This window comes from Cynocephalus volans, chromosome 4 (assembly GCF_027409185.1).
Source record: "Cynocephalus volans isolate mCynVol1 chromosome 4, mCynVol1.pri, whole genome shotgun sequence".
In the NCBI taxonomy this organism is placed as follows: domain Eukaryota; kingdom Metazoa; phylum Chordata; class Mammalia; order Dermoptera; family Cynocephalidae; genus Cynocephalus; species Cynocephalus volans.
Genome location: NC_084463.1, coordinates 162534536 through 162561227, shown reverse-complemented (window position 1 = coordinate 162561227; position 26692 = coordinate 162534536). Strand labels below are relative to the sequence as shown.

General features: G+C 61.6%; 4 protein-coding genes across 11 annotated transcripts; 2 read left to right on the top strand and 2 right to left on the bottom strand.

Moving 5' to 3' along the window:
- Positions 1–657: 657 nt before the first annotated feature.
- CORO1B (coronin 1B) lies at positions 658–6179 on the top strand. Of its 3 annotated transcripts, none has more exons than XM_063093461.1 (11): positions 658–731; positions 1438–1640; positions 1994–2116; positions 2221–2350; positions 2533–2714; positions 2802–2921; positions 3621–3725; positions 3796–3941; positions 4293–4350; positions 5312–5590; positions 5720–6179. In XM_063093461.1, the coding sequence occupies exons 2-11, from the start codon at positions 1440–1442 to the stop codon at positions 5843–5845; spliced, it is 1470 nt and encodes a 489-aa protein (XP_062949531.1). In that variant the 5' UTR covers positions 658–731; positions 1438–1439; the 3' UTR covers positions 5846–6179. The 3 variants fall into 3 exon arrangements, with proteins under 3 accessions (XP_062949531.1, XP_062949533.1, XP_062949532.1); XM_063093462.1 differs by lacking the exon at positions 658–731 and adding an exon at positions 806–883; XM_063093463.1 differs by lacking the exon at positions 3621–3725.
- Positions 6180–7520: 1341 nt separating this feature from the next.
- Positions 7521–8503, top strand: PTPRCAP (protein tyrosine phosphatase receptor type C associated protein). The gene is made up of 2 exons (XM_063095181.1): positions 7521–7646; positions 7886–8503. Exons 1-2 carry the CDS (start codon positions 7521–7523, stop codon positions 8501–8503), a joined length of 744 nt encoding a protein of 247 aa, XP_062951251.1.
- A 299-nt stretch (positions 8504–8802) lies between these two features.
- RPS6KB2 (ribosomal protein S6 kinase B2) lies at positions 8803–14278 on the bottom strand. 3 transcript variants are annotated; one of them, XM_063092936.1, is made up of 15 exons: positions 14106–14278; positions 13808–13848; positions 13592–13712; positions 13240–13308; positions 12574–12721; positions 11456–11513; positions 11279–11379; positions 11063–11153; positions 10887–10977; positions 10662–10769; positions 10073–10135; positions 9851–9928; positions 9655–9762; positions 9450–9562; positions 8803–9212 (listed from the first exon to the last, which is right to left on the bottom strand). In XM_063092936.1, the coding sequence occupies exons 1-15, from the start codon at positions 14181–14183 to the stop codon at positions 9023–9025; spliced, it is 1458 nt and encodes a 485-aa protein (XP_062949006.1). In that variant the 5' UTR covers positions 14184–14278; the 3' UTR covers positions 8803–9022. The 3 variants fall into 3 exon arrangements, with proteins under 3 accessions (XP_062949006.1, XP_062949008.1, XP_062949007.1); XM_063092938.1 differs by lacking the exon at positions 13808–13848 and having other exon boundaries at positions 14106–14192; XM_063092937.1 differs by lacking the exons at positions 13592–13712; positions 13808–13848.
- Positions 14279–15640: 1362 nt separating this feature from the next.
- Positions 15641–25156, bottom strand: CARNS1 (carnosine synthase 1). 4 transcript variants are annotated; one of them, XM_063093857.1, is made up of 10 exons: positions 25074–25155; positions 24643–24669; positions 22742–23015; positions 21891–21980; positions 21159–21646; positions 20742–20916; positions 20565–20650; positions 19547–19778; positions 19183–19463; positions 15641–17865 (listed from the first exon to the last, which is right to left on the bottom strand). In XM_063093857.1, the coding sequence occupies exons 2-10, from the start codon at positions 24643–24645 to the stop codon at positions 16639–16641; spliced, it is 2856 nt and encodes a 951-aa protein (XP_062949927.1). In that variant the 5' UTR covers positions 24646–24669; positions 25074–25155; the 3' UTR covers positions 15641–16638. The 4 variants fall into 4 exon arrangements, with proteins under 4 accessions (XP_062949927.1, XP_062949930.1, XP_062949928.1 ...); XM_063093860.1 differs by lacking the exon at positions 24643–24669 and having other exon boundaries at positions 25074–25156; XM_063093858.1 differs by lacking the exon at positions 22742–23015.
- Between the last annotated feature and the right edge of the window lie 1536 nt (positions 25157–26692).

Here is a 26692-nt window from a genome sequence, read left to right as displayed (position 1 = left end):
TGGATCTGAGAAGGCCAGGCTGGGTTTCTTGTCACAGGAGCTGGCTAGAGTGAGGCGGAGGCCTGTGGACTGGCCTCCAGTCCCCGCGGGAGATGGTCGGGGAAGGAAGGTGCGAGGGAACCCGTGGGCCACGCCGCGCTCCGGGGTTTAAGGAGGCCGGGCAGGACGGCAGGAGGCGGGCGTTCACCGAAGAGTGGCCCCCGCCCGCCCCTAACACAGCGCAACGCTGGCCACGGGCACGTCCTCTCACAGCTTAGAAAGAGGCTCGCGAACGTGTCAACCGTCCCTGGGGACGCCGCATTCCGGAGTCGGCCGGGGGTGGGGGCGGGGCCGGGGGCCCCGGGGCGCGCGTTTGGGTGAAGGAACGGGAGGGCGGCTTCCCCGACCCCCGCGGCTCCTGCGGACTCCGCGACCGGGAGCGGGACGGGAAGGGGCCCGGGGTGGGCGGCGGGGCGGCCTCTGCGCCTACGGCCCCTCCGCGGGCCCCACCGCCGACCCGGCGCCCCCGGCCCCAGCCCCGGCGCCGCTCGGCCTCCCGCCCCGCCCGCTCCGCGCGTGTCCGCGCCCCGCCCCGCCCCCTCCGCGCGTGACCCCGCCCCGCCCCCTCCGCGCGTGACCCCGCCCCGCCCCCGCCCCGGCTCCTCGGTCACTTCCTGATTCCCGCTTCCTGCTTCCCAGAGGTCGGGATCCGGAGCCGCCCGAGGCCGGTGCCGCAGCCCCCGGCGTCCCCGGTGAGCGCGGCGGGGCCGGGGCCGGGGACGCGGGCAGGGCTGCGGGGGCCGAGCGGCGGGCGGCTGGGGTGGGGGTCGCGAGTCCGGGGGCCCTTCCCCTCCGCCGCGCCCCACCCTCAGTCGCAGCTCCTCCTGGCCGCGCTCCCTGGAAGGTGGGCTGCTGGTTCACCTGGACCCCGCTCTGGGATGCCCCGCGGGGCCGGGCTGGGGCTGCCTGCAGCTCCCTGCACATTCCCTGGGACTCAGAACCGGGACCCAGCTCGGCCCGACAGCAGGGAGACCTCAGGAAAAGCCTCCCGCCGTCCTCCCCATCACCCAGCGTCCAAATCCCTGGGCAGGAAAGAGGCTGCTCCGAACTGGCTGGGGCCTGCAGGAGGGCTGAGCTTTCCGGGCTTGGGCGCCTTCTACCTCCTGTCCCCCACCCCGATACCAGAGCCAGGGAGGGGCCACGTAGATCCCTACAAAGACCCTCGGGACTCAGCGGTGGCCAGGGCCGGGCAGGTGCATTTACCTTTCCAGATCTCCACCTGGAGGAGGCAGCCAGGGTCTGCACCTGTGATCCCATTCTGTAACTGGGGAAACTGAGACCCAGGCGTTATGAGACCAGGCTCCCAGTTGAACCCTCCCCACTTCCCTATGCAGCAGTCCTGGGAGGCTGAGGGTTGTTGGGGTGGGCCGAACTGATCCAGGCTTCTCTGCCCTGCAGACATGTCCTTCCGCAAAGTGGTCCGGCAGAGTAAATTCCGGCATGTGTTCGGGCAGCCCGTCAAGAATGACCAGTGCTACGAGGACATTCGAGTGTCCCGTGTTACCTGGGACAGCACTTTCTGCGCAGTCAACCCCAAGTTCCTGGCGGTGATTGTGGAGGCCAGCGGTGGGGGCGCCTTCCTGGTGCTCCCCCTAAGCAAGGTGGGCCCCATCAGGGCCAGAGGAAGAACTGGCGGTGCCTGACCACACCTGCCCGGCCTTTCCACACCTCACATCCCTTATCTTGCCCATCCCCACGCTGCTGGGCAGGTGTCATAATCCAGATTTCCTGCCCAGGTGTTAGCACAGATGGAGAAAGTGTTTTATTGCCATGTAGTCAGGGTCAGAGGCAACAAACATTTCCTGCTCACCTGGTGGGTGGGGCACAGTCACATCTGGGCCACCTGTGAGCCAGGCCAAGCGCATCACTTCCACTCCATGGAGAAGACTAAGGCTCTGGGAGGGAGGGAGCCCAGGGGTCTTGGGTCCCCCCTGATTGCCCCTCATGTCCTCAGATGGGCCGCATTGACAAGGCCTACCCAACGGTGTGTGGGCACACAGGACCTGTCCTGGACATCGACTGGTGTCCCCACAATGACGAAGTCATTGCCAGCGGCTCGGAGGACTGCACTGTCATGGTGAGGCACAGTACAGGTTGGGCAGGGGTCTCAGGTGTGGCTCGAGGCTGCTGGCAGCAGGGGCAAGCAGAGGCCTCAGCCTGGTGTGCCTACCCCTACCGCAGGTGTGGCAGATCCCTGAGAACGGGCTGGCCTCCCCACTGACGGAGCCGGTGGTGGCTCTGGAGGGTCATACCAAGCGAGTGGGCATCATCACCTGGCACCCAACAGCCCGAAACGTGCTTCTCAGTGCAGGTCTGCACCACTCCCTACCCCGTCCCCCTGTCCCTCTCCATATGGCTCTGGAACATCACAGCAGCCTGTCTTAGGCCCATCTGACAGATGGGAAAGCTGAGGCCCACAGAGACGGAGAGACCCAGTCCCAGGGGATGGGCAAAGTAGGCCTGGTGGGCTGATGGCCCCCCACCACCTGCCAGGTTGCGACAACGTGGTGCTCATCTGGAACGTGGGCACAGCAGAGGAGCTATACCGCCTGGACAGCCTGCACCCTGACCTCATCTACAATGTCAGCTGGAACCGCAACGGTAGCCTCTTTTGCTCGGCATGCAAGGACAAGAGCGTGCGCATCATTGACCCCCGCCGGGGCACCCTGGTGGCAGTACGTGACCCGGGAAGGCAAGGATGGCAGTGGACAGGCCCAGGGGCTTGATCAGGGTGCTGCACTGACCAGCCTGTATCCCCACAGGAGCGGGAGAAGGCTCACGAGGGGGCCCGGCCCATGCGGGCCGTCTTCCTGGCCGATGGCAAGGTGTTCACCACAGGCTTCAGCCGCATGAGCGAGCGGCAGCTGGCGCTCTGGGACCCAGTGAGTGGCTGTGGCCGGCCTGAGTGGGCAAGCTGGAGACTTGGGCCCCACCATTGGGAGCTCCCCACTGAGCCAGGTGGCAGGGATCACCCTGGAGAGGCCTGTGGTTTCCGGGTTCTCAGCCAAGCACTCAAGGCTCTCACGACTGGGGCCGTGCCGGCTTGTCCCCCTGCTTTGCAGCCCTCCCCAACATCTCCATTGCCTCCCACTACCTCCCGTGCCTGTGCCCACATTGTGCCTCCCACTGAAAAGCCCTTCCCTCCTTTGCTTGCCTGAACCACCCAACTGTTCTTTGAGGTCCAGGGCAGAGGCTGCCTCCTCCAGGAAGCCCCCCAGCCCTTCCCCTGAAGCTCTCTGTTCCACAGACCTGTGCTTCTGTACAGTGACCTCCATGGCCCTTTTGAGGCAGAGGCTGGCACCCCTAGACTCCCTGTGGTGGGGATTTTCTCACACTTGCTCAGTGGTGGCCTGGGAGTAGTCTTAAGACCTGGAGAAGGCTAGAAAAATGGGGCCCTGAGAGTGGAGAGGAGCCAGGAAAGGTTGGTGGGGCACACCGTGTGGGCAAAGTCTTAGAGCGGGGAGAGAGCCCATCAGCATGTTTGGGGTCAGTGCTGGCTGGCATGTGAGGCCTGCTAAGTCCTGGTGGAGGGTTGGGGATGGGGGAAGTTCTGGCTTGGTCTGACTGTCCCCCTGTGTCAGGAAAACCTTGAGGAGCCCATGGCCTTACAGGAGCTGGACTCAAGCAATGGGGCCCTGCTGCCCTTCTACGACCCAGACACCGGCGTGGTCTACGTCTGCGGCAAGGTGGGGCTGGGCAGGGCTGGTGGGGGTAGAGGAGAGGGGTGCCCGAGTGCTGAGCTCGCTACCCCCACAGGGTGACTCCAGCATCCGGTACTTTGAGATCACAGACGAGCCCCCTTACATCCACTTCCTGAATACCTTCACCAGCAAGGAGCCCCAGCGGGGCATGGGCAGTATGCCCAAGAGGGGCTTAGAGGTCAGCAAGTGCGAGATTGCCCGGTAAGAGGGGCCGCTGAGGCAACCCTGAAGGCAGGGTTCAGCTTGGGGATGGCCTGGGGATGGGTCAGCCTGGGGGACAGGGGCCGGGCCATTGGCATGCAAGGTGAGAGGTCAGATCATGCCCCTACTTAGGAGTAGGAACAGGCCATGGGAGGACCCAGGGGTCAGCCTGTGGGCACCTTTGAGGCAGGGAGGTGGAGAGGCCATGGGAGTGAGTCACCAGGCAGCATGTGGGAGGGATCTAGGGGCCAGCTGTGGGAGGGCTTGGAGTGAGGACTGGAGGTGGAGGGCAGGGGGAGCCAAGAGAGCTGGGGGGTGGTCCCACCCATGGCTCTTCCACTTTCTTCCCAGGTTCTATAAACTGCATGAGCGCAAGTGTGAGCCCATTGTCATGACTGTGCCAAGAAAGGTGAGACCACATGGTTCCCCTGCCCACCTGCTCTGTTCTCTAGCAGACAGGCCATGCAAGGGTGACCAGGGTGAGGCCTGTGAATGGGACATGACCAAGTGTGGGGTGTGCTCAGTAGGCTGGACACCAGCATGCCCTTGTACCCAGCCAGGTGTTGGGCTGTGCCAGGCAAGGGTGAGACAGAGTGAGCTGAGACCTTGCCCTGGGCGAGCCACAGGAGACATGCCCATCAGTCAGGGAGGGAGTGGCATCCATGGAGGTCTTCCTGTAGGAGACAGAACTGACAGCACAGCTGAGGTGGTGCCATCCAGTGGAGGGTAGGCCGGGCAACGGGCGTGGAGGTGGGAATGGAGAGAGAGGGACAGGAAGTCTGGCCACAATGGAAGGTCCCATGAGGAGGGGATCAGGCCAAGACTGTGGCTTGGCCCCCGATGCCCAACCAAGAGCCTTGGACACACTACATAATTTTCCAGTTGGCGTTCATTGAGCTCTTCATTCAATGTGCCAGGTACGTTCTGAGAGATCGAGGCTGTGAACAAGGCCCCCAGGGCCTGTGCAGGAGCTCAGATGTGGCCCTCAGAATCCCACAAAGCCACATAGCTGGCCCCTGCGGCTTGCAAGAGGAGGGTGGTGATGGGCCCTGCTCAGGAAAACTGGGGAAGGCCTCAGAGGAACCTGTTGGTGGTGCCCAGAGGGAAGTGAAAGGACACATTTGAGCTTTAGAAAGGTCACTTGGGCTGGCTGGTCAGCTTGCTTGGTTAGAGCATGGAGCTGATAACACCAAGGTCCAGGGTTCCATCCCTGTACCTGCCAGCCACCGAAAAAAAAAAAAAAAAAAGTCACTGGGGGCTAGGCCATTGGAGGATGGGTTGACAGAGTGCAAGCCTGGAGGCCAGGGAGTGATGGAGGCCACCAGGGGCCGCCAATGGATCCTGACCAGCCCCCCCCCCGCCGCGTGCAGTCTGACCTCTTCCAGGACGATCTGTACCCCGACACAGCTGGGCCCGAGGCGGCCCTGGAGGCAGAGGAGTGGGTGAGTGGGCGGGATGCCGACCCCATCCTCATCTCACTGCGGGAGGCCTACGTGCCCAGCAAACAGCGGGACCTGAAGGTTAGCCGGCGCAACGTGCTGTCCGACAGCCGGCCCACCGTGGCCCCTGGCTCTGCCCGCCCGATGGCCTCCACAGCTGCTGCCACCACCACTGCCAGCACCACCAGTGGCAGCTTTGCTGGAGCCGGGGTATGAGCCCCCAGCCGGGGATGGTGTTGGGGAGCTCTCTGTAGGCCTGAGGCCTCTGCTGGGTGGCAGGTTTGGGGAGTGCTGTGGCTCATGGCCCCTCACTGTCCCCCCACCGCCATGTCCCTTCAGGAGGCTGGGAAGCTGGAGGAGGTGATGCAGGAGCTACGGGCACTGAGGGCACTGGTCAAGGAGCAGGGTGAGCGCATTGGCCGCCTGGAGGAGCAGCTCGGCCGCATGGAGAATGGGGACGCGTAGGACCACCCGCCCGTGGACACCACTTCCCCCACGCTGCCACCTGCTCCTCCACCCCCTTCTCACTCGGCTTCTGCTGGCAGGTCACACCTCCCGGTGGGCCTCTGGGGCAGATCAGGGGCCAGTTCACACCCAACCTATCCTGGGCCCCAGTCCAGAGCCACCACCTGGCTTTCGTCATTGTTACTGAGGAGGATTTTTGTACCAAGGCAAGCTTGCTTGTTCTCTGAGGGACCATCTCCGCCACCCCCGCCCAGCCCTCTGCTCCCTCCCCAAAGGAAGCAGTGCAAGGGATGGGCTCTATATTTTCATTCCAAATAAAATTCTCTTTCTAAAAGCCAGGTTTGACGTGCTGCTGCAAGGGTGGGGCTTGAAAGGAAGTCTGGAAATGTGGGAACAGATGAGGCCACAGGAATCACAAACATGAGAAAGTTCTGGGGGCCCCGAAAAGCCCTGTAGTCGTTTCTCTCCGAAATTGTGAGGAAGGGAAGCTGAAGCAGAAGACCTGTGGCCATGTCCAGGGCCGTGTCCTGCTTTGAGCTGGGCGCCCAGTTCCTCTCGGCCCCGCAGCCCAAGCTGCATCCAGACAGTCCTAAGAGGGTGGTCCTGAGAAGCCAAAGCCCCAGCACGGTGCGGTGGCAGGTGGCAGTGAGGAGTGGGTGGGGTGTCGCAGGCAGGAAACGGAAGCGTCGGAAACCCCTCGCTGCAGTGAGAGCTCGAGAGCTCACTTCTCGCTCAACACAGCCAGGGCTGGAGGTGGGCGCCCAGCGCGGAGGCCTGTGGACCCATGGTGAGCACTGGGGGCCCACTGGGTTCTTGGGGTGGGGGCCGCAGGAGGTCAGTGCTGGAGTGTCTGGGCCCCGGGGGCTAAGGAAGGATCCCTCCACTGGGGGCCGGGGCCAGACAGGCCAGGATGAGCATGGGCGGAAACCAGGCCTTCCTCCTCACCTCAGCTGGGCTCCCCAGGGCTCAGAGGTGGTCCCCAGCATCTCCTTCACAATCCCTGGGATAGACCCTCACCTTCTCTTGTGAGCCAGAGCTCGGGCAGAAGGCACAGCTCCACTCACGCGCTGGGGCCTGGGCGTGCAGCCCAGGGTGGGGTGGGGACGCTGGCTTGTGCCTCCCACCCCTCCCCCACACCCTCCACCTGCCGCTCCGCAGACCGACCCGACCGCAGGCTTCCTCTGGCAGCTGCACCCGCCTCCCCAGCCCCCGGCCCTGCACCCTGAGGCCCTCAGGGACGGAGTTGAACAGAAACCTGCAGCTGGGGCAGCCCCGTAGCTAGGGGGGAGGAGGGGCCTCAGGGACCCCCATCCTGGGACCCGGCCAGGAGAGGATGAGCCGTTGCTTCAGGGTGGTCCAGGCCCCTCCATCCCGGGCCTCCCCTCCCTTCCATCTCCTCCCACACCCCCCTACCCCCCACCCCAGGCAGGCAGAGTCAGGACATATTCAACCAATATTTATTGAGCACCTACTATGTGCCAGGTTTTTTTGGGTTTCTTTTAGGTGCTTCACCCCAGAAAAGCCCCTTCCTTTCTGCAGCTCATTCCAGTGGGGGAGATAAGACGATAAACAAAAAATAAGTGCACTTATCTCCTGTGTGAGGTGTCCTGGGAGGGGAAAGTGGAGCAGGTTAGGAAGCATTGAGTGTCGGGTGGGGTGGGCTGCGGTAACAAACATGAGCTCAGTCACGTTAGGCCTCACCGAGGTGACTGGAGCCAAGGGGAGCGTGTGGCTCTCAGGGAGGGAGCATCCGGGCAGAGGGATGGCCATGCAAAGGCGCCAGCAGCAGAGGCTTGCTGCAGTAGGAGGGAATGCAGCGACGGGTGGGAGGAGGGCAGGGGGTGGGGGGGCTGGTCTCACAGGACCAGGGCCTGGTTGACCAAATAAGGACTTGGGCCTTACTGCTTGACTGTCCCCATGTGCCTGAGAGGCACCCAAAGATGGATGCACTCAGAGAGGAAAGGAAAGCGATCTCGGTCATGCAGCCTGTCCCCCGCTGGCCCGCATCCTGGGTGATGAGCCCCGCCTGTCTCCCTGTAGGCTCTGCCCTGTGCCCTAGGGCTCGGGATGCTGCTGGCCCTGCCAGGGGCTCTGGGCTCAGGTGGCGCCAACCACGGCGTGGGCTCCAGCTCTGTCACTGTTGTCCTGCTGCTGCTGCTGCTCCTGCTACTGGCCACTGGCCTGGCTCTGGCCTGGTGCCGCCTCAGCCGGGACTCAGGGGGCTACTACCACCCAGTCCGCCTGGGGGCTGCGCTGTGGCAACGCACCTGCCGCCTGCTCTGGGCCAGCCCCCCAGGCCGCTGGCTGCAGACCCGGGCTGAGCAGGGGTCACCAGACAACGACCCAGAGCAGCAGGAGGATGAGCAGGAGGCAGAAGACGACTACATTATGGATGGTGGCCTGCGGGTGGCCGAAGCCCGGGAGGGCGTGCAGCAGTGCGGAGAGGGGCCCAGCCCAGAGCGGACCCCGGAGCAGGCTGAGGACGCACACAACAGTGATTCCGAAGGGGGCCTGGGCCTGGGCTCCCAGGGGCCAGCGGGCTCAGGGGGCAGTGCCGAGGCCCTGCTGAGTGACCTACATGCCTTTTCTGGCAGCGCAGCCTGGGACGACAGCACTGGGGCAGCTGGAGGCCAAGGCCTCCATGTCACTGCACTATAGGGCCAGCCTTGGTGTCCCATCTTGCCACGGCCACTCACTCACTGTGCCCCTGCTTCCCACGCTACCATGGCTGGACACAGCCCCCAACCCCCACATGGAGCCCTTCAGACTGTCACCCCCACTGGTTACCAAGTCTGTGCATCTCCATCCCCATCCCCATGGGCATTGGGCAGCTATTTGAAATAAACCCCCCCATCCCTGCAGTGTGTCCTGTAGCGACCCCTCGCCTCCTTATGCAGGGACTCGTCCTGGCACAACCCCACCCACTCCTGCCCCCAAAGTCCAGCAGAAGAGCCAGGTTGGTGTCATGATTCAATCCTTTAATGTCCACGGGCACAGATGGATGCAGGAGGCCAGGTGGGTGGTGGCCCCTCCACCAGCAGCCATAGCCTGTAACTCTCCACACTCATGATTCCAGGGCACAGCCACCCTCGACAAGGACACTCCCATACCCCAAACACAACCCCAGGTCTCTGGAACTGGCCCAGGGTCCAGCTGCCCTCATCCCTACCCATCCTCCTAGCGCCCAGGGTGCCCACGGCCCTTCTTGGACTTCTTGGTCCCTGAGGGGGGACGGATGGGAAGAGGGGCAGTGCTCGAGGGTGGTGCTGGTGGCGGTGGCATCAGGAGTGGAGGGAGAGGTGGCTCCATGGGCTCTGGTGGGCCAGGGCTGGGCCGGAACCCTTCGAAGGGGGAGAACTTGAGGGGACTGTAGGGGAAACCAAGGCAGAGTCAGAGCCTCCTAGGCCCCGATGGCCTGCAGGCACTGTGTCAGGGAGGGCAGTCTCCCACCCACCTGGGTGCACAGACTGTAGCATCCACAAGCTCCCACCCAGGTCCCCGTGGGAGATGAGGACACCGACTCTAATGCTGATTGAGAGCCTCGGCTGAAGCAGCCCAAAGCTAGAGATGGCCGCCTGCCCACTGGAGCCCTGCCCCTCGGTACCTGATGGGGGTGCGGGGGCTGCTGTGGAGGCGCCGGGGGGAGCGCCGCTTGGGCTGGAAGGAGAAGCCCTCCTTGATGCTGTCCAGGACAGAGGGTGCCACATACGTGAAGCCCTAGGGGCGTGGGCAGGGCGGGGTGACACTCAGTGTCCACCACTACGTGGCCACAGTCCCTGTCCCGGTCCCCATAAGCACCAGGTCCTCACCAGGAAGGCCTGGTTGGCGCTCTCACTGAGGGCCGTGTCGTCTGGACTGTCCACTGGCGTCTGCCGCGTGAAGCGACTGTCAAACTGGCTCACGTCCTCCTCTGACTGCTGTGGACAGACCCAAGAGAGGAGGGGTCAGAGGGCACCCAAGAAGTGGGTCCTCCACCTGCCACTGGGCCAGTGGACCTCCACTCACCAGACAGGGCCTGAAAGGGGGGTCCACACGGCGGACCAGGAGGTCATCCCAGTTGATGTGCCGGAAGAAGGGGTGCCTCTGTGGGTAGAGAGCACCCTTGAACATGCCAACAGTTTACCCTGCTCGGCTCCCTCAAGTAACTCCCTCTGCCCAAGGTACCTGCCCCTGTACCGTCACTCTTGGAGCTTCAGCCCTGCCCCCTTGTGGTGGTCCCAGACCCACCTGCACATCAGCAGCGTCCCCTGGGCCACCCCCAATCCGTTGGCTGGGATTCCGCTTCAGAAACTGTAGGACCAGGGCAAAGGGTGAGGGCCTGGCTGGGGCGGGCTCAGGTGGGGTGCGGGGGAGTCGCTGGAGTGTGGCCTCCACCTACTGACTCCCTCAGGACTTTCAAGGTTTGGTCCAGTGGCACCCTCTCCATGAAGCCTTTGCAAAGGCTCCTGGTTGCTGACAACGCCCAGGGCGCTTCCTTGAGGCTCCATCTCCAAATTAGGACAGAGCACCTCCCCTCCCCTACCACACCTCCAGTGCTCACCTTTTGCTGGAAGAGGGGTTAGCTCATCATGAACTGTTTGCTAATTAAGATTCAGACTAGGGACTGGCCAGGGGCAGCCACTGGTCCGTGTCAGGGCTGAGGCCTAGGCAAGGAAGGAGTCCTGGGCCCCATGCAAGAGCTTTCCCTCCCAGGGGCTTGCCACGCAGTGGCAGGGGTGGCTCCAGCTTCTTGGAGGCCCAGGGCAGGGAGACTCAGGAATGTGTGCGGAGCCTGGAGGAAGCTGGGGGCCTGATCATGGACAGGAGGGAGCCCCACCTTTTTGACAAGGTCCCGAGCATCTGGGGTGAGGTAGGGGGGCAGCACCAGTTTGCCCTTGACGATCTTGTCCATGGTTTTCTTCCGATTCTCCGCGGTGAAGGGTGGCTGGAGGAGGCAGCAGGTGAGAGGAGCCTTGTGACCTTGCACCAGGCCCTGCCTGTAGTGGGGGAGGGGGGTCCTCCCACCCCACACCCACCCTCCTCCTGAGGGGTCTGGACTTGCCGATCCAGTGAGCATGTCGTACATCAGGGCCCCCAGGCTCCACCAGTCCACTGCCCGGTTGTGGCCGCTGCGCGCCAGAATCTCGGGGGCCCTGGGGGCCGGGTGGAACTGTCGGTCAGGCCAGGCCCTTTCTGGCTGTTCTCCCGACCCCTGGGGGCCAGCCAAGTGCCACTTACATGTATTCAATGGTGCCGCAGAAGGTGTGAGTGACAGCGCCCTCATGGATCGACTCCTTGCAGAGCCCAAAGTCTGTCAGTTTGATGTGGCCTGAAGAAGAATGTTGCAGGAGGTGGTCAGTGCCCCACCACACCATGGGGCTCCTGGGCCCTCCCGATAGAGTGCACACCCCAGGCATGCCGCTGCTGCATGTGCATGCAGGCACATGTGCGCACCCTGGCTATTGAGCATGATGTTCTCAGGTTTAAGGTCCCGGTAGATGATGCCTTGGGAGTGCAGATGGCCCAGGGCCAGCGTGATCTCGGCCAGGTAGAAGCTGCAGAGACAGAGCAGGGTGAAGGTGGGGGATGGAGGCCAGGCGCCCTACGGGAGGAGGCAGGAGTAACACCCACCAGGCTGTGTCTTCCAGGAAGATGCCCTCGCGCTCCAGATGTGTGAAGAGCTCGCCACCTGCGACACAAACACATCAGCAGCCATGTGCTGGGACAAGGCCCATTTACTCTGAGTCTCGGATTCTTCCTGGGGAAGGTGGGGCTCGTAATTCCCGCCCTACCTGCCTCACAGAGCTGCCGTGGGGATTCAATTCAATTCAGCAAACATCTATGGACGCCTATTCGGTGCCTGGCCCTGTGCTGGGTGAAGCTGGGGACAAAGATGAAGAGACCCAGCCATTGCCCTCAGGATACTCAGGCTAATGGGGAGACAGACATGCACACAATTGCTCTAATACTCCACGCTGCAGCAACACCTCCAAGAACTTAACCCCAAAGATCCCCCAGAGGAGACAGGAAAGAAAAACTTCATCCCAACACAAGAAAACGGAGAAAGTGTGGTGGCGGTGGGACTTGAAGGGGATGCTGAGATGGAGGGGAGGGAGTACAGAGCGTGGAGGCAAGGCTCACAGGGCTCTTCTGGTACAAATGAGGCAGATGAGAAAAACAGGCCTGGACGATGAGTAGGGAACAACAGGCCAAGGAGGCTAGGCTTTCTCTGGGCAGCTACAGGGTCACAGAATTCTGACTAGCTGTGTCAGGAACAATCCCGTGCGCCAGGAAGATGACCCTGGCAGTCAGAGGAGGAGACACTAGAAAGCAGGTGAGCTGGAGGCCTCAAGCCTCATTAAAAAACAACTGTGACTCCTCGCCTCCCCCCGAGAGTGCAGGGGGTGGACGACACTGCAGAGAATGAACCGGCTGGATTTGGGACCTGACTGTATGAAGGGCACCCATGGGAGAGGAAAAGGACATGAAAGGGTAGTAGAAATGGACAAAACCACCTTCTGGACTTCTTTACCAACTCCCACCACTCCTATCCACCCCAACACAGGTGAGACACAGCACTGGACAGACGTTTGCTGAATGAATGAATGGACGGACGGATGGATGGACAGATGGGCAGTGGGTGTGGGGGCTCCTAGCCATTCTCCATGACCACATGTCTCAGGGCTTCCCCCCAGAGCTACCTGTGCTTCCTGCCCCGCCCACACCCCTGGCTGCGCCTGCAGTCATACCACTGAGACACTCGAGGATGAGGTAGAGTTTGCCACCAGTCTGGAAAGCATAGGCCAGTTCCACAATGAAAGGGTGCTTCACTGACTCTAGAATGTTCCGCTCAGCCCGCGTGTGTGCCGTGTCCTTCGCATTGCGCACAATTTTGGCCTGAAGAAGCAGGAATCAGTGAGAAGGTGGGGTACCCAGAGCTTCTTCAGTCCCTCCAGCCATTACCCTTCTGTCATCCTCTGCCACTCCATTGTATTTTTCCATAATTCTGCTGCTGTCAGCAATCACCCTTTTCAGGAACTGGCTTATCCTCCAACACAGGGTTTCTTAACCTTGGCACTACTGACACCTTGAGTCAGATAATTCTTTGCTGTGGGAGGTTGTCTTGTGCGTTGTGGAATGTTTAGCGGCATCCCCGGCCTCTACCCACTGGATGTCAATAGCACTTCCCTCTCCAGTCTTGACAATCAAAATGTGTCCAAACATTGTCAAATGTCCCCTGGGAGGCAAAAGTGCCCCTATTTGAGAATTACTGCAAGACAATATACATCACAATAGATAATAAACTGGCCAATGCCATGTCTCCTGCATTGTGTTAACTGCTGTCTTCCCAAAGCCTGGCTTGTGCCTTGGGAATGGCAGCCAATCACTATTTGTTGGCTAAATGAATGACTCACCTTCCTCAGGACTTTCATGGCATATATTTTGCCCAAGTTGGTGCCTTGCACCTTTCGCACCTGGAACACCTGTAGAGCAGGGGAGACAGGATCAACTTCCCTCTCTACATCTAGTCTTCAAGAAGCCCCACCCTGAAGCTCTGGCATTGGGACCAAGAGGCCTAGGCCCACCTAAGGGTGGGGCAGTAAAGATTTCTAGTCTGATTCTGACAGCATTTGCCCTGCCCTCCTTTATGTTCCTAGATCTGAATTCTATCAGAGGCTCTGCTGATTTACAAGTCTTGTTTGTTTTGAGAATCCTTTGCTGGCACAAGATTGAGGCTATGTGGTCGTGAGGAGGGAGCACCAGTACCTTGCCATAGCCCCCCTTGCCCAGCACACTCAACAGCTCAAAGCAATGGGGTCCGATGCGCTCAGGGCCCAGGTTCACACTGGTCTCAGTCAGCTCCACCTCCTCATAGTGTCCCACAGGCCTATGGACACAAGAAGTTCATGGAGGCAGGCTCCAGTGCTCCCCGGGTCTCCTTCCCCACCCCATTCCCCCTCCCCCAACACGACCCTCACTCACTCCAGGCCAGCCGCCCTCGACTCGGCAAGGGGACACGCGTCCTGTGAGAAACCGAGGGGTAAGAGCCAAGGGAGGTGCCGGGATACCCCCCTCCCCTCCGAGGTGGACTGCTTGGCCCAGGGGAGAAGGGGATCAGGGATGGGAGCTCGCAGAGGATGGGCCAGGACTGGGGAGGAGAGGACTAAGGCAGAAAAGAGAATCCGGGGAAAGGGCTGGGGGCCTGGAGGAGAGGTGGGGGAAGGGTGCGGTCACGGCTGGATAGGGGCGGGGATCAGTCGCGCCCGGGCGGAACACTCACCGCGGAGCTGAACTCTGGCTCGCCCTCGCCCTCGCTGCCTTCCTCCGTCTCCAAGTCCAGGTCAAACACGGCCGTCATGGCGGCGCCGGCCCCGCGGGCCCCTCGGCCCGTACCTGGCCGCGCTCTGACTGACAGTCCCAGGCCCGGGCATGTACGTTATCATCCCGCGACGACAGCCGCGCGCGCCGATGACGCAATGACTTTGCTCACTCTCCGGTAGGCCGATTAACCCACAAGAGAGAAAAGATGGCGTCCGTCGCAAGGCGTATCGGGAGTTGTAGTCCCAGAGTGCAGGGAAGCCCACACTTCAGCCTGCGGAACCCTCTTCGGAGGGCCCCTCTGGCTTCCCAGCACTGCTCCCCAGGGTCAGCACTGGACAGAAGCGGATGGCTCTGGGGAGAGCTTGAGTTTGGATGGGTCAGAGTGGGAAGTGCATGCAGGTTTGAGTGTAAATGCAATCCCCAGACCTGTTGGAGACGTGTGCTGCCAGGCTGGCTGGGTGGCGAGGGGCAGGTCGCCCTCCTCCCTACTCGCTCCTGAAAGGAAAGCGGCTGCATCAGGGCCTCCCTAACGTGCCTCTGGCTCGAAGACTCTGCGGGTCAAAGCATTTACTGGGTGACCAGCTCACTGCCGGGTTCTATTGCCAGTTCCTTGCCCTAAAGATTTTGGGGCTCATTGATCCACCTGTAAATATGGGCAAACTCAGTTGTCAATTTGAGCACATTTAGTAATTTGGCCGCCTGGTACAGAATAAGCACTTAACAAAACTGTTGAGGCTGGCCGGTTGGCTCAGTTGGTTAGATCCTTGTGCTGATAACACCGAGGTCCAGGCTTCCATCCCTGTACAGCCAGCCTCAAAAAAAAAAAAGCAAAGCTTTATTGAAAGAATAAAGACTCCAGACCTTGTCTATGACTTCATTTTTATTTTTTCTAAAAAGATGACCGGTAAGGGAATCTTAACCCTTGACTTGGTGTTGTCAGCACCACACTCTCCCAAGTGAGCCAACCAGCCAGCCATCCCTATATAGGATCCGAACCCATGGCCTTGGTGTTATCAGCACCGCACTCTCCCAAGTGAGCCACGAGCCAGCCCCATCGTCTATGACTTTAGATTGGTCATGGATTCTTGTCTCATGTGGCTCTGGGGGTGAATTGGGGCCAGACCAGGCCTTGGGTGTGAGTTCTGATTGTTGGAAGCTGTCTAGATGTGTATTCCAGCTGCACAGGGGAGGCTGGGTACAAACTCAGATGGACAGAACTTAGGGGTCTCCAGCCTGGTAGAGGGTTATCTGGTTGGATGTGGCGTTCTGGCTGTAATTCCACCAAAGGAGATCCTCAGGTTTGGGCCCTGATGTGGTGTAGGGAAGGCCCCTACTGAAGGTCAACCCAGAGGCCTGGCCAGTGGCGTGCTTTTCCCTTAGCTCCAGATGCTCCAGGCATCACCTACCCTCACTTCCCTCCCCTCTCCCCCCCAAGCTGAGCCTTGGAGGAGTTGTCCAGTTGAGGGAACCTATCTCAGACTCCAGACACTTCACTAGTCTGTAAACCTTTATTTGGGGAGGGATGCTTGGTTGCTGTCCACAGCCCCTGTGCTGTGCAGAGGCAGGAGTTCCTAAAGCAGCCTTCCCTGAATTAGGTAGTGTAGACTCTCATCAGCCAATGCTAGTTAGGTGTGACAGGGGCCAAAGCACTGAAGTTTGGTGGAAAACGTGCATGGTGCACAGGAGGGAGGTATTCAGGGCCACTTATGGATGAGGGCAGGGAGGTGAGGGGGGCTTAGAAGCTGAGTGCACATGTAAGACTTAATAAAAGTGAAAACCTGGACCTTGCATCATGTCCCACAACCCTCCATCCACTGTGGTATGACCTTGGGGCAGTAATTTTTCCTCTCTGAACCTGTTCCCTCACCTGTAGAATGGGGGCAATAGTGTCTGCCTGGAGGTGTGAGAGGAGATGACACTGCTGACCACAGGTCACTTCCTTGTACTGCCGGAGAAGCGGCAGGGCACTGCCAAGGTTTTCAGCAGGCTCTAGAACTATCCTGGGATTTGGGTAAGAGGAAGACAAAGGCTGTAGTCTCAGGTTTTCCTGGGATTCATCCAAGACCAGAGGCCCCCCTTCCCCAGTTCTCTTCTCCTATAAGTGGCAGAAAGAGAGACAGACCTGGAGGGGTGGGGAGAGGGGCTGGGTTTGAATTCACTTCCACCTGGGGTGGGGAGTGGGGGCAGCAGTATGTGTGTGCAGCTGTTGTCACTTCTCCAAGGCTAGAGTCCTGGGGCAGCCATGGGGTGGGCTGGGGCCTTTGAGAGAGCAAGAGGGCCCGGCAGCCCCCAGATATTTGCTTTTGTGGCGCTTGAGCCCAGGAAGCCTTTGGTGTCAAAATGGCCCTACCACTCTGAAATAGACCTGAGCATTGGAGTGGGCCAGGCCGGGGCTGGGGTGGGGCCATAGAGAGAGGGGCAGGGAGCACCAGGGAGCAGAGGGCACTACAGCTCCTCTCCCCAGCACTTCGTCCCTGCCCCCGGCCCCAGTGCTATTTGAAGTGAGACAGAAAGTAGGCAACAGGGTAGTTGGGCCCGTCAATGCCCAGACCCTGGCAGAGTCCCAGCAGGCGGAGGCGGGCCTCAGCGGAGCTGGACCCCGCACAGGCCACACTACAGTAGGGCTCCTCGTATTCGCCAGGCACCAGGGTCTCCTCCAGCAGATTGAGGCGCAGCAGGCCCTGTTCCTGCAGAGCCTGCAGGGTCTCCCGGTTGGTGGTAGAACTCAGCATCTGCTGGTGCTGGGATACCAGGCACATGATGCCCATCAGGTGGCCACGGGCACGTGGGTGGGTGGGCAGGGCGGGACGCAGACCGCAGGCCACCATAGCAGCAGCCAGCAGCAGGTCCACACCATACAGCTCCAGGATCCAGTCACGTAGATAGAAGCCACCCATGCGGGGATTGATCTCAATGAGCCGAGGCCCAGCCCCAGTTAGCTTGAGCTCCACATTAAAGACCCCATCAAGCAGCCCGCAGCCCAGGCAGCAGCGGAAGGCTGCCTGCACCATCTGTGCCTCCTGCTCTGGTGCCAGCCCAGTGGGCATGCAGGCTGCCGTCTCAGTGAAGCCAGGCAGTCTTGTGGGGCCATTGTCAGAGACAAAGGCAGCCAGCAGCCGCCCGCCGAACACCACCAGGTCTACATCGTGCTCAGTGCCTTCTACAAACTCCATCAGCAGCATGGCATTGCCCCAGCCCAGCCCGATGCCCGGGTAGTCAGCCTCCCCCTGCAAGTCGCGGGCAATCCGGGAAAAGTGTTCGTGGCACTGTGGCGCATCCTCCACCAGCCGCACACCCACTGCACCTGCCCCAAACTCCAGCTTCATGACGCCTGGCAGGGGTACCTGGTGGACAGCCCTCTCCACGTCAGCTTCACTCTCCAGCGGGCAGCAGGGCACAGCATGGAGGGAGGGCGCAGGCCAAGGCGGGCCATGGCAGCCCAGCAGGTGCAGTTGGGTGCGGCTCTTCTGCTTGGCCAGGCGCATAGCAGCCGGGGGACTGCAGGGCAGACCCAACTCCTGGCAGAGCATGGCTGTGAGCACCAGGCAGTCGTCCCAGTAGGAGAAACAGCCATCTAGCTGCAGGCCACGTGCTCGCACCAGCTCTGCCAGCAGCCGTGCGTTCTCTTCATCCCTCCGGTGCTCCGTCGTGTCAAAGTGAATGAAGGTTTGCACCAGCTGGGATGCAAAGTGGTTAGGGTCTGACTCCACCAGGTGCAGCTGCAGAAACCACAGGAGGATGACACACCCAGGTCAGCTGGTGCAAGCACCTGCTGTGCCCTGGGGAGATAGGATGGGGTGTAGGACGTGGTGGTCCCAGCCCTCAGGGGAGACGGCTCACAAACACTAGGTGTGCTCAATAAGTATTTGTTAATGACCAATTGAATAAATGGAAGGTGTGGAGGTGGGACACCCAATCTCGCTTGCAGGAGAGAAAAGGCGCCCTGGAGGAGGCAATGCTTAAACTGGGAGCTGAAGAACAAGAGCCAGCAGAGGAAAGGAGAGGCTAGGAAAGACGGCTGCAGGAGGAAAAGGGCATGATCTGGGTGGCAGTGGGCTGGAGTGCAGAGGGGAGGCTGAGAGAGCACTCAGGAGGCTCATTCCCACCGGCAGCCTCACTGCCCAGGGCCTCTCTCTGCAACCGGGGTTGGGGCTCAGGACAGGCCGTTATTCGCTCCATGTGTTCTGACACTGGGAGGTACCCATGGAGGAATCCAGTGAGGACATGGAATGCCAAAGCCCACTGCCCACTGGTACCCAGGGCAGAGGCAGCCACTGAAGAGGGACGGGAGGATGGCTGTTTGCATTGTAACACTTGACATCAGGAGTGGAGTGACATCCCAGCTGGAGAACACAGTGTGCAAGGCTGGGAGCGCAGGTGGCATACCCCAGGAGAAGTGGGGAGAGGGGGAGAGAGCGAGGGGAGGAGGGGTAGATTAGGGCCAGCCTGAGAAGGCCTCAGTTTTCTTATCTGTTCAATGGGGATAATGTCTACCCGCCTGGCTTGCTGCAGATTCTGTAAGGTGGGGCCACTGCTGAGAACTTGATTTGGGATCTGTAAGCTGCTCCCCAGCACCCTCCGCGGACCCTGGGTGCCAAGTGCCAGTTCAACCTCAAAGGGCCAGCCCTTTCCCCTGGATAAAGCCAGGCTCCTTAGCCTGGCATTCAAGGACCCAGCCCGGCTCCGTCTCTGGCGCTAACCGTAAACGCCGCCCCTGGCCCCTGGCCCCCAGTCCCCAGCCTATTTATACTGGGCTCTTCTGCTCCTCTTTCGGCGGAGGGATCCGTGCCCTTCCGAGGGGCCTCTCACACTTGGCAGGGCCAGAACGAGCTTAGTCCCCTAACCCCGGCGGGACAGCGGGTCCCGACCCTGCGCCTGCGCATTGGCGCCCCGGGAAGGCCCCGCCCCTAGGGCTGCTGGCCCCGCCCCAAGCCCCACCCACCCACCCCTGAGCGCCTTGGCTCCAGGCCCCGCCCCGCGGTCCCGCCTCCACCACTCAGGCTGGAGCTTGAGGCCCCGCCCCGCGCCCCGCCCACCTTGAGCCCGTAGTCGCGCGCCGCCTGCCACACGAACTTCTTGCTGACGCTGCCCGCGCCCACCAGCAGCAGCTGCCTGCCCTCCATCAGGCAGCGCGCGGAGCGCCGGAGCATGGTCTCCACGAGCGGCGCGGCCGCCACCTCCTCGGCCCCCGGCCCGGGGCGCGGCGCGGCCCACAGCCCCTCGAGCGCTCCGCACGCCTCCAGGCACAGGCCGCTGTTCAGCTCCAGGGCCACCGGGGTCAGCGCGCGGCCGGCCACCGTCAGCGCGAAGTCCACGCCTGGGTCGGGTGGGGACACGGGCTCAGCGCGGGGCCCTCGGCTCTCGACCCCCAGCGCCCGGGCCAGGGCCGCCCGTACTCACCGAGGAAGTCAGTGTGAGCCCGGCGCCCGCCGCGCTGCTCCGCGCTCAAGCTGGCCTCCAGGGCCAGCACGGCGGCCAGCGCGGCCTCGGCCGCCGCCTTGACGCGCTGCCGCACGAGCGCCACCTGTGCCGCCTCGCCCAGGCCGCACTGAGCCAGCGCCATCTCCAGCGTCCTCGGCAGGGAGCTCTGGTGTCGCAGAGGTCGGTCCCTGCGGCCCACGCCGCACACCACCTGGGCAGGGTGTGGCTCAGGGTACTGGCCCAGGAGGAGCCCTCCCAAGACTCCCCCCTCTAACTGCCCCCCGAGATGCTCCCCCGCCCTGCCAAGATCCAGGCCAGACCCCTCACTAGGCATTCAAGGAGCCCCATCCTCCTGTGTGACAAACTGCACAGAACACCCTCCCCTGCCACTACCCATCTGGTCCCCAGACCCCTCCAGGGACTGTGCCCGGACTTCCAGGCCCAGCTGGGGTCCGTGATCCTGGAGGACTCTATGCATGCTTGCTCCAAGCTCCTGCAGCCTGGGTGCTTGTGTCACCCTGGTGTGCCCCGGCCCTGGCATCTGCCCTGGAAACCTCTGCCCTGCTCTACTGGGACTCCCTGAGGGCAGGGTTGAATTTCTCTCCATTTCAGCTTGGCCCAGAGCTGGGTACCCAGGAGGGTCCCCAAGCCTTCCTGAACTCCCCAGCTTGATGTCCCCTCCTAAAGGGCTCCAGGTAGTGGAGGTTTATCAGGGAACCTGGGTCAGCATCTTCAGCGGGAAGAGGTGCAGCTCCCTGGACCCTGGTACCCAGCATGGAGCTGAGCATAGGGGCAGGGGCTCCTGATGGGGGAAGGGTTCAGGAAGGGTTGGAGGAGAGGGAAATTTTGTCAGACCCAGGAGTCTCCCCAGAAGCAAACAAGATCCCCCCGAAGATTTTGTCCTTCCTGCCCAGAGACTGCCCAGGGGCCCTTGTCAGATATTGAGCAGGGCTAATATGGCAGGTAGGGTCATGACCTAGACCTGGGCCACACTCACCTTGCTCATCAGGGGCCTGTCACCCTGTATCCGACACACCACAGCACAGATACGCACAGCCAGCTCAGGGCCAGGTGAAGGACCACCTGGGGCAAGACGGGGAGGCCTAAGCCTGGCACAGGGAAGCCAAGAGGCCAAGCCAAGCTTCCACCCCTGGCCAGCCCGGGTGGCTCTCACCTGGGAAGGGCAGCTGGGCAGGTGGGCACACAGCCTCCACTAGGACACTCTCCTCCTCCTCCAGCTTCTCCAGCAATGCCAGCACTGTGTCCACCACTGCGCCCAGCTCTGCCCGTGAGTGCAGACGCAATGCCTGCCGCCCCCGCCAGCGCCAGCCACTGAACTTCACTGCCACCTGCGGTGAAGGGAGGGCAAAGGGGCTTCCTTGACACCTCTCCACAAACCCGCAGGGTGGGATGCTCATACCACAGCAGCCAACAAGTAAACTGAGGTGAGAGGGCAGGGGATTGCCCTGGAGAGATGGGGCAGTGGCAGGGCTAAAAGTTGGGTCAGCTTCCCAGCAGGACTTGGTAATCATGCATGGATCCCATCCTGCTGGCATCTGCACAGACTTTAGGGTGGGCAGGAGCCTGTTACCTGCACGACATCACCCAGGGCCTCAGAGCACAGAAAGGCCCCTATTTCCTCTTTCACCAGGGTTTCCTGGCCCTCTTTGCCACTCAGCTCCACCAGCCGCAGTCCTGGGCTGGCATCCCCTCCCTGCAGAAACCCCGGTGGCTTGTAGGTGAAAGCCAGGGTAGCTGGCACGGCCACACTGCCATGCTGGGCCAGCAAGCGCCTCGTCAGCAGCCGGTCCTCCAGCAGCCGGGCCAGCTCAGCCGAAGCTCCTGTGGGGCAGGTCAGGTCACGGGCAAGCTCTGCTGCCTCTCGGCCCCAGCCAGGCCCCAGCCCCAGGCCCGCCAGGAAGTAGGTGGCACGGCGCGGGGGGACAAATTCATCCAGGAATGTCAGGCCGCCTGGGTAGAAGCTCACGGCCTTGGAGACCATCAGGGCTGCCTCACTCGGCTGCCCGGGTGCTGGCACCTTCGTCAGCCAAGCAGGGGACAGGCAAAGGAGCATGTTTCCTGTGGGCAGAGGGAGGCCGGTGGTTGGCTAGGGAAGGCTTACTGCCCCACGCCCTCCACCTCCAGTCTGGGCCCCTGCGTAGTGGGGGCAGCTGCTCCCAGAACCCACCCCCACTCAGAGTGTGGCAGCTGGTCCAGTGGAATGAGAGCAGTTGCCAGGGTTGGCGGGTATTTTGGGATGTGGCTGGGCCAGGCAGGGCTGCCCTTTCTGCAGGAGGGGGTGGAGAACTTGGGCAACACTCACCCGGACTCTGGACCCCCCCCTCCAGCAACACGGACAGAAAGGTGCTGGGGGATCCCAGAATGCACAAGGTCACCTCTGCCCCAGGGCAACCTCGGGGGAAGAGAACATTGCCAAGCTCAGGGAGGCTCTTCCTGCTGTCTTTCTGCCCACCTCCCCCGACTCCCACACCCCTGCCCTCACCCTTGGGCCCCCAATCCTTCCCAGGGATCAGATGAGAAGAATACAGGGGACAGAGAGGGAGCTGGATCGGAAAGGGGGAGCTGCCCACTCGTCCTGCCCTGTGAGGCTGGCTCCCTTCTCTCTTCAGCTGGTCCAGAAGGCACTGCAGGCTGGGTAACCAGAGACCTGGGTTCTAGTCTGAGCTTTGAATTCTGTGTGGATTTGGAGGAGTCACTGTTTCTCTGAGCCTCAGTTTCCCAGTCTGCACAATGGGATCAAGTATGTGATTCTCATGTATTCTAGCTGCAAACCCTCTGTCCACACATCTTTCATGGCTACCTGAGAGATAAAGCAGAGGAGGAGCCTTGGGGTCCTAACTGCTGAGCTGCCTCTACAGCAGCTCCCAAGACACCTCTCTAGACACTTCAGTTCCATAGAACATGGTTTGCACATCCCAGGGCTGGCTCTTTGGGGGAAGCGGATGAGGGTGGACAGCCCCGATCTCTGACCACTGGTGCCAGATGCCCTTGGAAACCATGGCTGCCCTGGGCCGACTGGCTTTGCCTCCATGCCTTCAGACCCAGGCAGACTCTGGGGGAAGGGACCAACCTCGACAGGGATGGGAAAGCAGACTGGGCTGAGGGCCCTTCCCTGCCCCCAGGGGTGCTCCCCTCCATGGAGCCCTCGGGCACCTGTTCGGGGCACCTGGCTGCGGTCCTGGGTCTCCGGAAGGCCAGCTTGCTGCAGACAGCTCTGCAGGAGGCTGTAGTAGTAGACGGTCCAGGCCCGGGCCTCGGCCCCCTCAGGGGAGCCCTTGCAGTCCAGGCCCACATCCTGGCGCCAGGAGCCAGGGAAGCAGCCTGTGGGCGGCAGGCTGGAGCCCCCTCCCCATGGGCCCTCCTCTTCATCCAGGTCCTTGGAGCCCAGGGGGCAGTCCCATTCAGGACCCAGTGGATCCAAGGAGAGCTGAGGGGGCAGAAGTGGTGGGTCTTGGGCAGGGTGGGCAAGAGGCACATTAAGTCACCCAAGGGTGTAAGTCCTCCTCCCCAGTCTCCCAACCTGGGTTATGCTCAGGGCAGACACTATCCAAGGGACCAGGAGAGGAAGGAGTTGGGTTGGGGAGTGAGGACGCATCAAAGGGAACTGCGTAGGTGGGAATGCTTTGCAAACTGTTACATGTGGTGCCCCCGGGGGCAGGCAGGAAGCAGTGTCCTGCTGGCCAGACCACTAACCCCCATCCCACACTGGGGTCTGCCCTAACTTGCTTGACAGGGGCAGAGGTTTTTGTCTGTTTTGTTCGTTGAGGCAACTCCAGCACCTAAAATAGTGCCTGGCACACAGTTAACTGCTCAATAAGTGGTTTTTGTTTGGGATTTTTTTCAGCAGCTGGCTGGTAAGGGGATTCGAACCCTTGACCTTGGTGTTATCAACACTGCTCTCTAAGCAACTGAGCCAAGTGGCCAGGCTCCTCAGTGTTTGTTGACTGAAGAATATATGAATGGGGCCGGCCTGGGAGAGTGCGGTGCTGATAACACCAAGGCCATGGGTTCGGATCCCATATAGGGATGGCCGGTTTGCTCACTGGGTGAGCGTGGTGCTGACAACACCAAGCCAAGGGTTAAGATCCCCTTACCGGTCATCTTTAAAAAAAAAAAAGAATATATGAATGAATGAACTCAGCAATCACTCCTGGGCTGCTCGTTTCTCTCTGGGCATTAGTGATGGGTATCTGCCAGCGTGGAGTTCACTCTCACCTAAATGTGTAGATGAATCTGTTTCACTGTCATCCCCAAGTAGGGCTTGAAGACCTACTCTGCGCCCAGCCCTGTGCTAGGCACTGGGAGAAAAAAGGCTGGTGCCCTTCATTTCAGATGTTTTGAGTTCTGGAAATGCTTTCTTTGGATAAAATTTAACACCCCTGCCCCTCTCTGAGGCTGGCTGACTCCCATATGGGGCTGCTGTTAGGTTCAGTGTGAACACAGATGGAGACACTTATTCTTTGCTGGCCAGGCCAGCCCTGGCAGCTGGGTCTGTCCTCCAGGAGACAGGCTGGGCCACCTTGAGCAAGTTATGAGGTCTCTTTGGGCCTTGTATTTGCCTGGTGCCTGCCCTGTTCCATCCTGAGGGTGTTGATGAGGCTTGGACTGAGTCACTTCGTTGTTGGGAGACAGTGTACTGTGGCTGGGACAGCAGAGGTCTGGGGCTCAGACCTGGGCTTGAATCCCAGTTTGCCAGGGCCAAACTCTGAGCCTCTGTGCCCTCCCAGAGGGTGAGAAGTTTCACTGCTATGTCCCCAAATCCAGAATGGTTCTGGGCACGCAGTAGGTGCTCAGTAAATGTTGTGGAATGAACGAATGTCAAAAGCACTAACAGTGACCACCTGCCGGGGCTGATGGGGACATGGGGTGACTGACACACAGCAGCTACTTTTGCCATGGCGCAAAAGCTGGGGGATCAAGCTTGGGGATGGGTCTGAACTGTCTGCACAGGGCAGCCCCCAGGATTAGGCCTCCGGGTGCCAGTCGCTGCCCTCTGGGCCCTCCCTCTGTCCAGGGATTTGGGCCTTTTGGGGGAGGAACCACAGGTGACTCACCATCTCGCAGGTGGAGAGGCTGAGAGACTGATGGCAGAGACAGAGGGACAGAGAGACAAAGGGGGGGTCAGGGCAGCCGGGTCCCTACCAGCCCCTAAGTCTTTGGGGGCAGAAAGGTGGCCGCCACCGTGCCTCTCTCCTGTCCCTGCTAGGAGGTCGCCAAGGCTGCCCCACCCCCGCCCCAAGGTGGAGGGGGGACTCTGCCGCCCGGACCCCCTGGGCTCACATTCCGGGTTGCGCCGGCTGCGCTGGGGGTCCTGACTCAGCCCCTCCAACGGGGGACGCCCCGGGTCCCCGCGTGTGTGTGGTGGGGGGTTGGTAGTGTCGCGGTGCAGCGGGGGGCGCGGGCGCTCAGGGTCCCCGTCCCCGCGGCCCCGCCCCGGCAGTCCCCCTCCCTGGCTCTCCCGGGGCAGGGGCCGGAACCGGGGTACCTGGCGGGCGGCAGCGGCTCGGCCGGGCTCGGCAGCGGACAGGGACCGGGCGGGGCGCGGCGGAGGCGGCGGCGGAGGCGGAGGCGGCGGCACAGCGCCCGGCCGCGCGGCGCCGCTTTATATGGAAGCGCCCGGGCATGCCCAGTGCCGGGCGGGGGCGGCGCGGGGCGGCGGGGTCGGGCACGGCGGACCCAGACACGGGACCGACACGGGATGCGACACGGGACCCGACGTGGGACCTGCCGCCAGGGACCCGCCTGCCCCTCCCGCCATACGTCCGAGACCTGGGGCATGGGGACAGGGAGGACTTGGACCCGGCAACAGGCGGCTCTGAGCAGGCCAGGGAGAGACAGACAGTCCGAGGGACAGACCTTCAGAGACAAAGTCCAACAGGGGGCCAGGTACAAATGGACAGGGACTGTCAGAGAGGGTCGCGGACATCGGGCTGTGGTAAAGAAGAGACAGAGACAGAGAGACCCACGTGGAGAAGAGACGGGGGAGGGGGAGGGGAGCGCTGGCGCGGGCAGAGGCTGGTACTAGGGCCCGCCCTCGGGGTGCGGTGGTGGCCGGGAGAGCAGGCCCCGTCCCGATCCCCGCCCTCGGATGGGTCCCGAGAGCTCCCGACGCACCCAGCCCTGCAGCTGTCCCGCCCAGCCTTGAGCTCTCTGCCTGTTGCAGACTCTCCCAGAAGGGCCCTCCTGGGCTGGGTCTCTGTACCTCTATGGAGTCCCCTCCTCACCTTTCCTGCACCTGCAAGTGGGGGCCCCTCCGTTAGATGCCCTCACGAAGGTAGTCCCAGTTCCAAGGGAAACCTTCTACCCTGCAGGGGGCCAAGAGGAAAGGGGGTGGCCAGGCCCAGGGGTCCCAGTGGGCCTGTACATGGGAAGGGGAGTGTCTACAAGATCTGCCGTGCCCTGCCCCAAAACACCCAGGTCAGCTGCACACCCAGTTACACCCACAATCTCTCCAAGACCCACATACTCACACCCAGGTGCACCCATCCAAATACCCACAGAAGTATACCCGGAGAGACCTGGCTCACAGCTGCAAATTCACCCCCAGAAGCACACCCCAAGACTTGCACCCTTTCCTTGAATGTGTCACACCAGCGGGTTCCAATCCGAGCTCTGGCTGTGGGACCTGGGCACCTCCCCTTTCTGTCCGAAGCTCACTTTCCTATTGCCTAAAAAGGGACTGATTCCCACCTTGTAGGGCTGTGGTGGCCCTGTGCCCAGTACAGGTTGCCTTTTGTTACAATTCCCTCACCTCACACCCCACACTCAGACCCTCTCCCGGCTGTCGCTAAAGCCTCCTGGGCTGGGGAGAGAGTATGGAGGGGCTGGCGGCACCTATGGGGACAGAGGTGGCAGCTTTTGAACCTTTTCTGTAACTACACAGAGCAGCCCGTGAGGACCCACCCCTGTCTACCACTGGAGGGGCTCACAGCAGGGAAGTGACTTAGCCAGGGTCCCCCCAACCCAGCCCACATTTCCCACACAGCTTTCTAGGGCTCTTCCAGCTCCAGATCCACGCATAGCTCTCCCTGCCACCAGCCCAGGAATGAGGTGCAGCCACCCCAAAGGTCCATTCCCTTAATGCATGGGTGGCCTGAGCTCCTG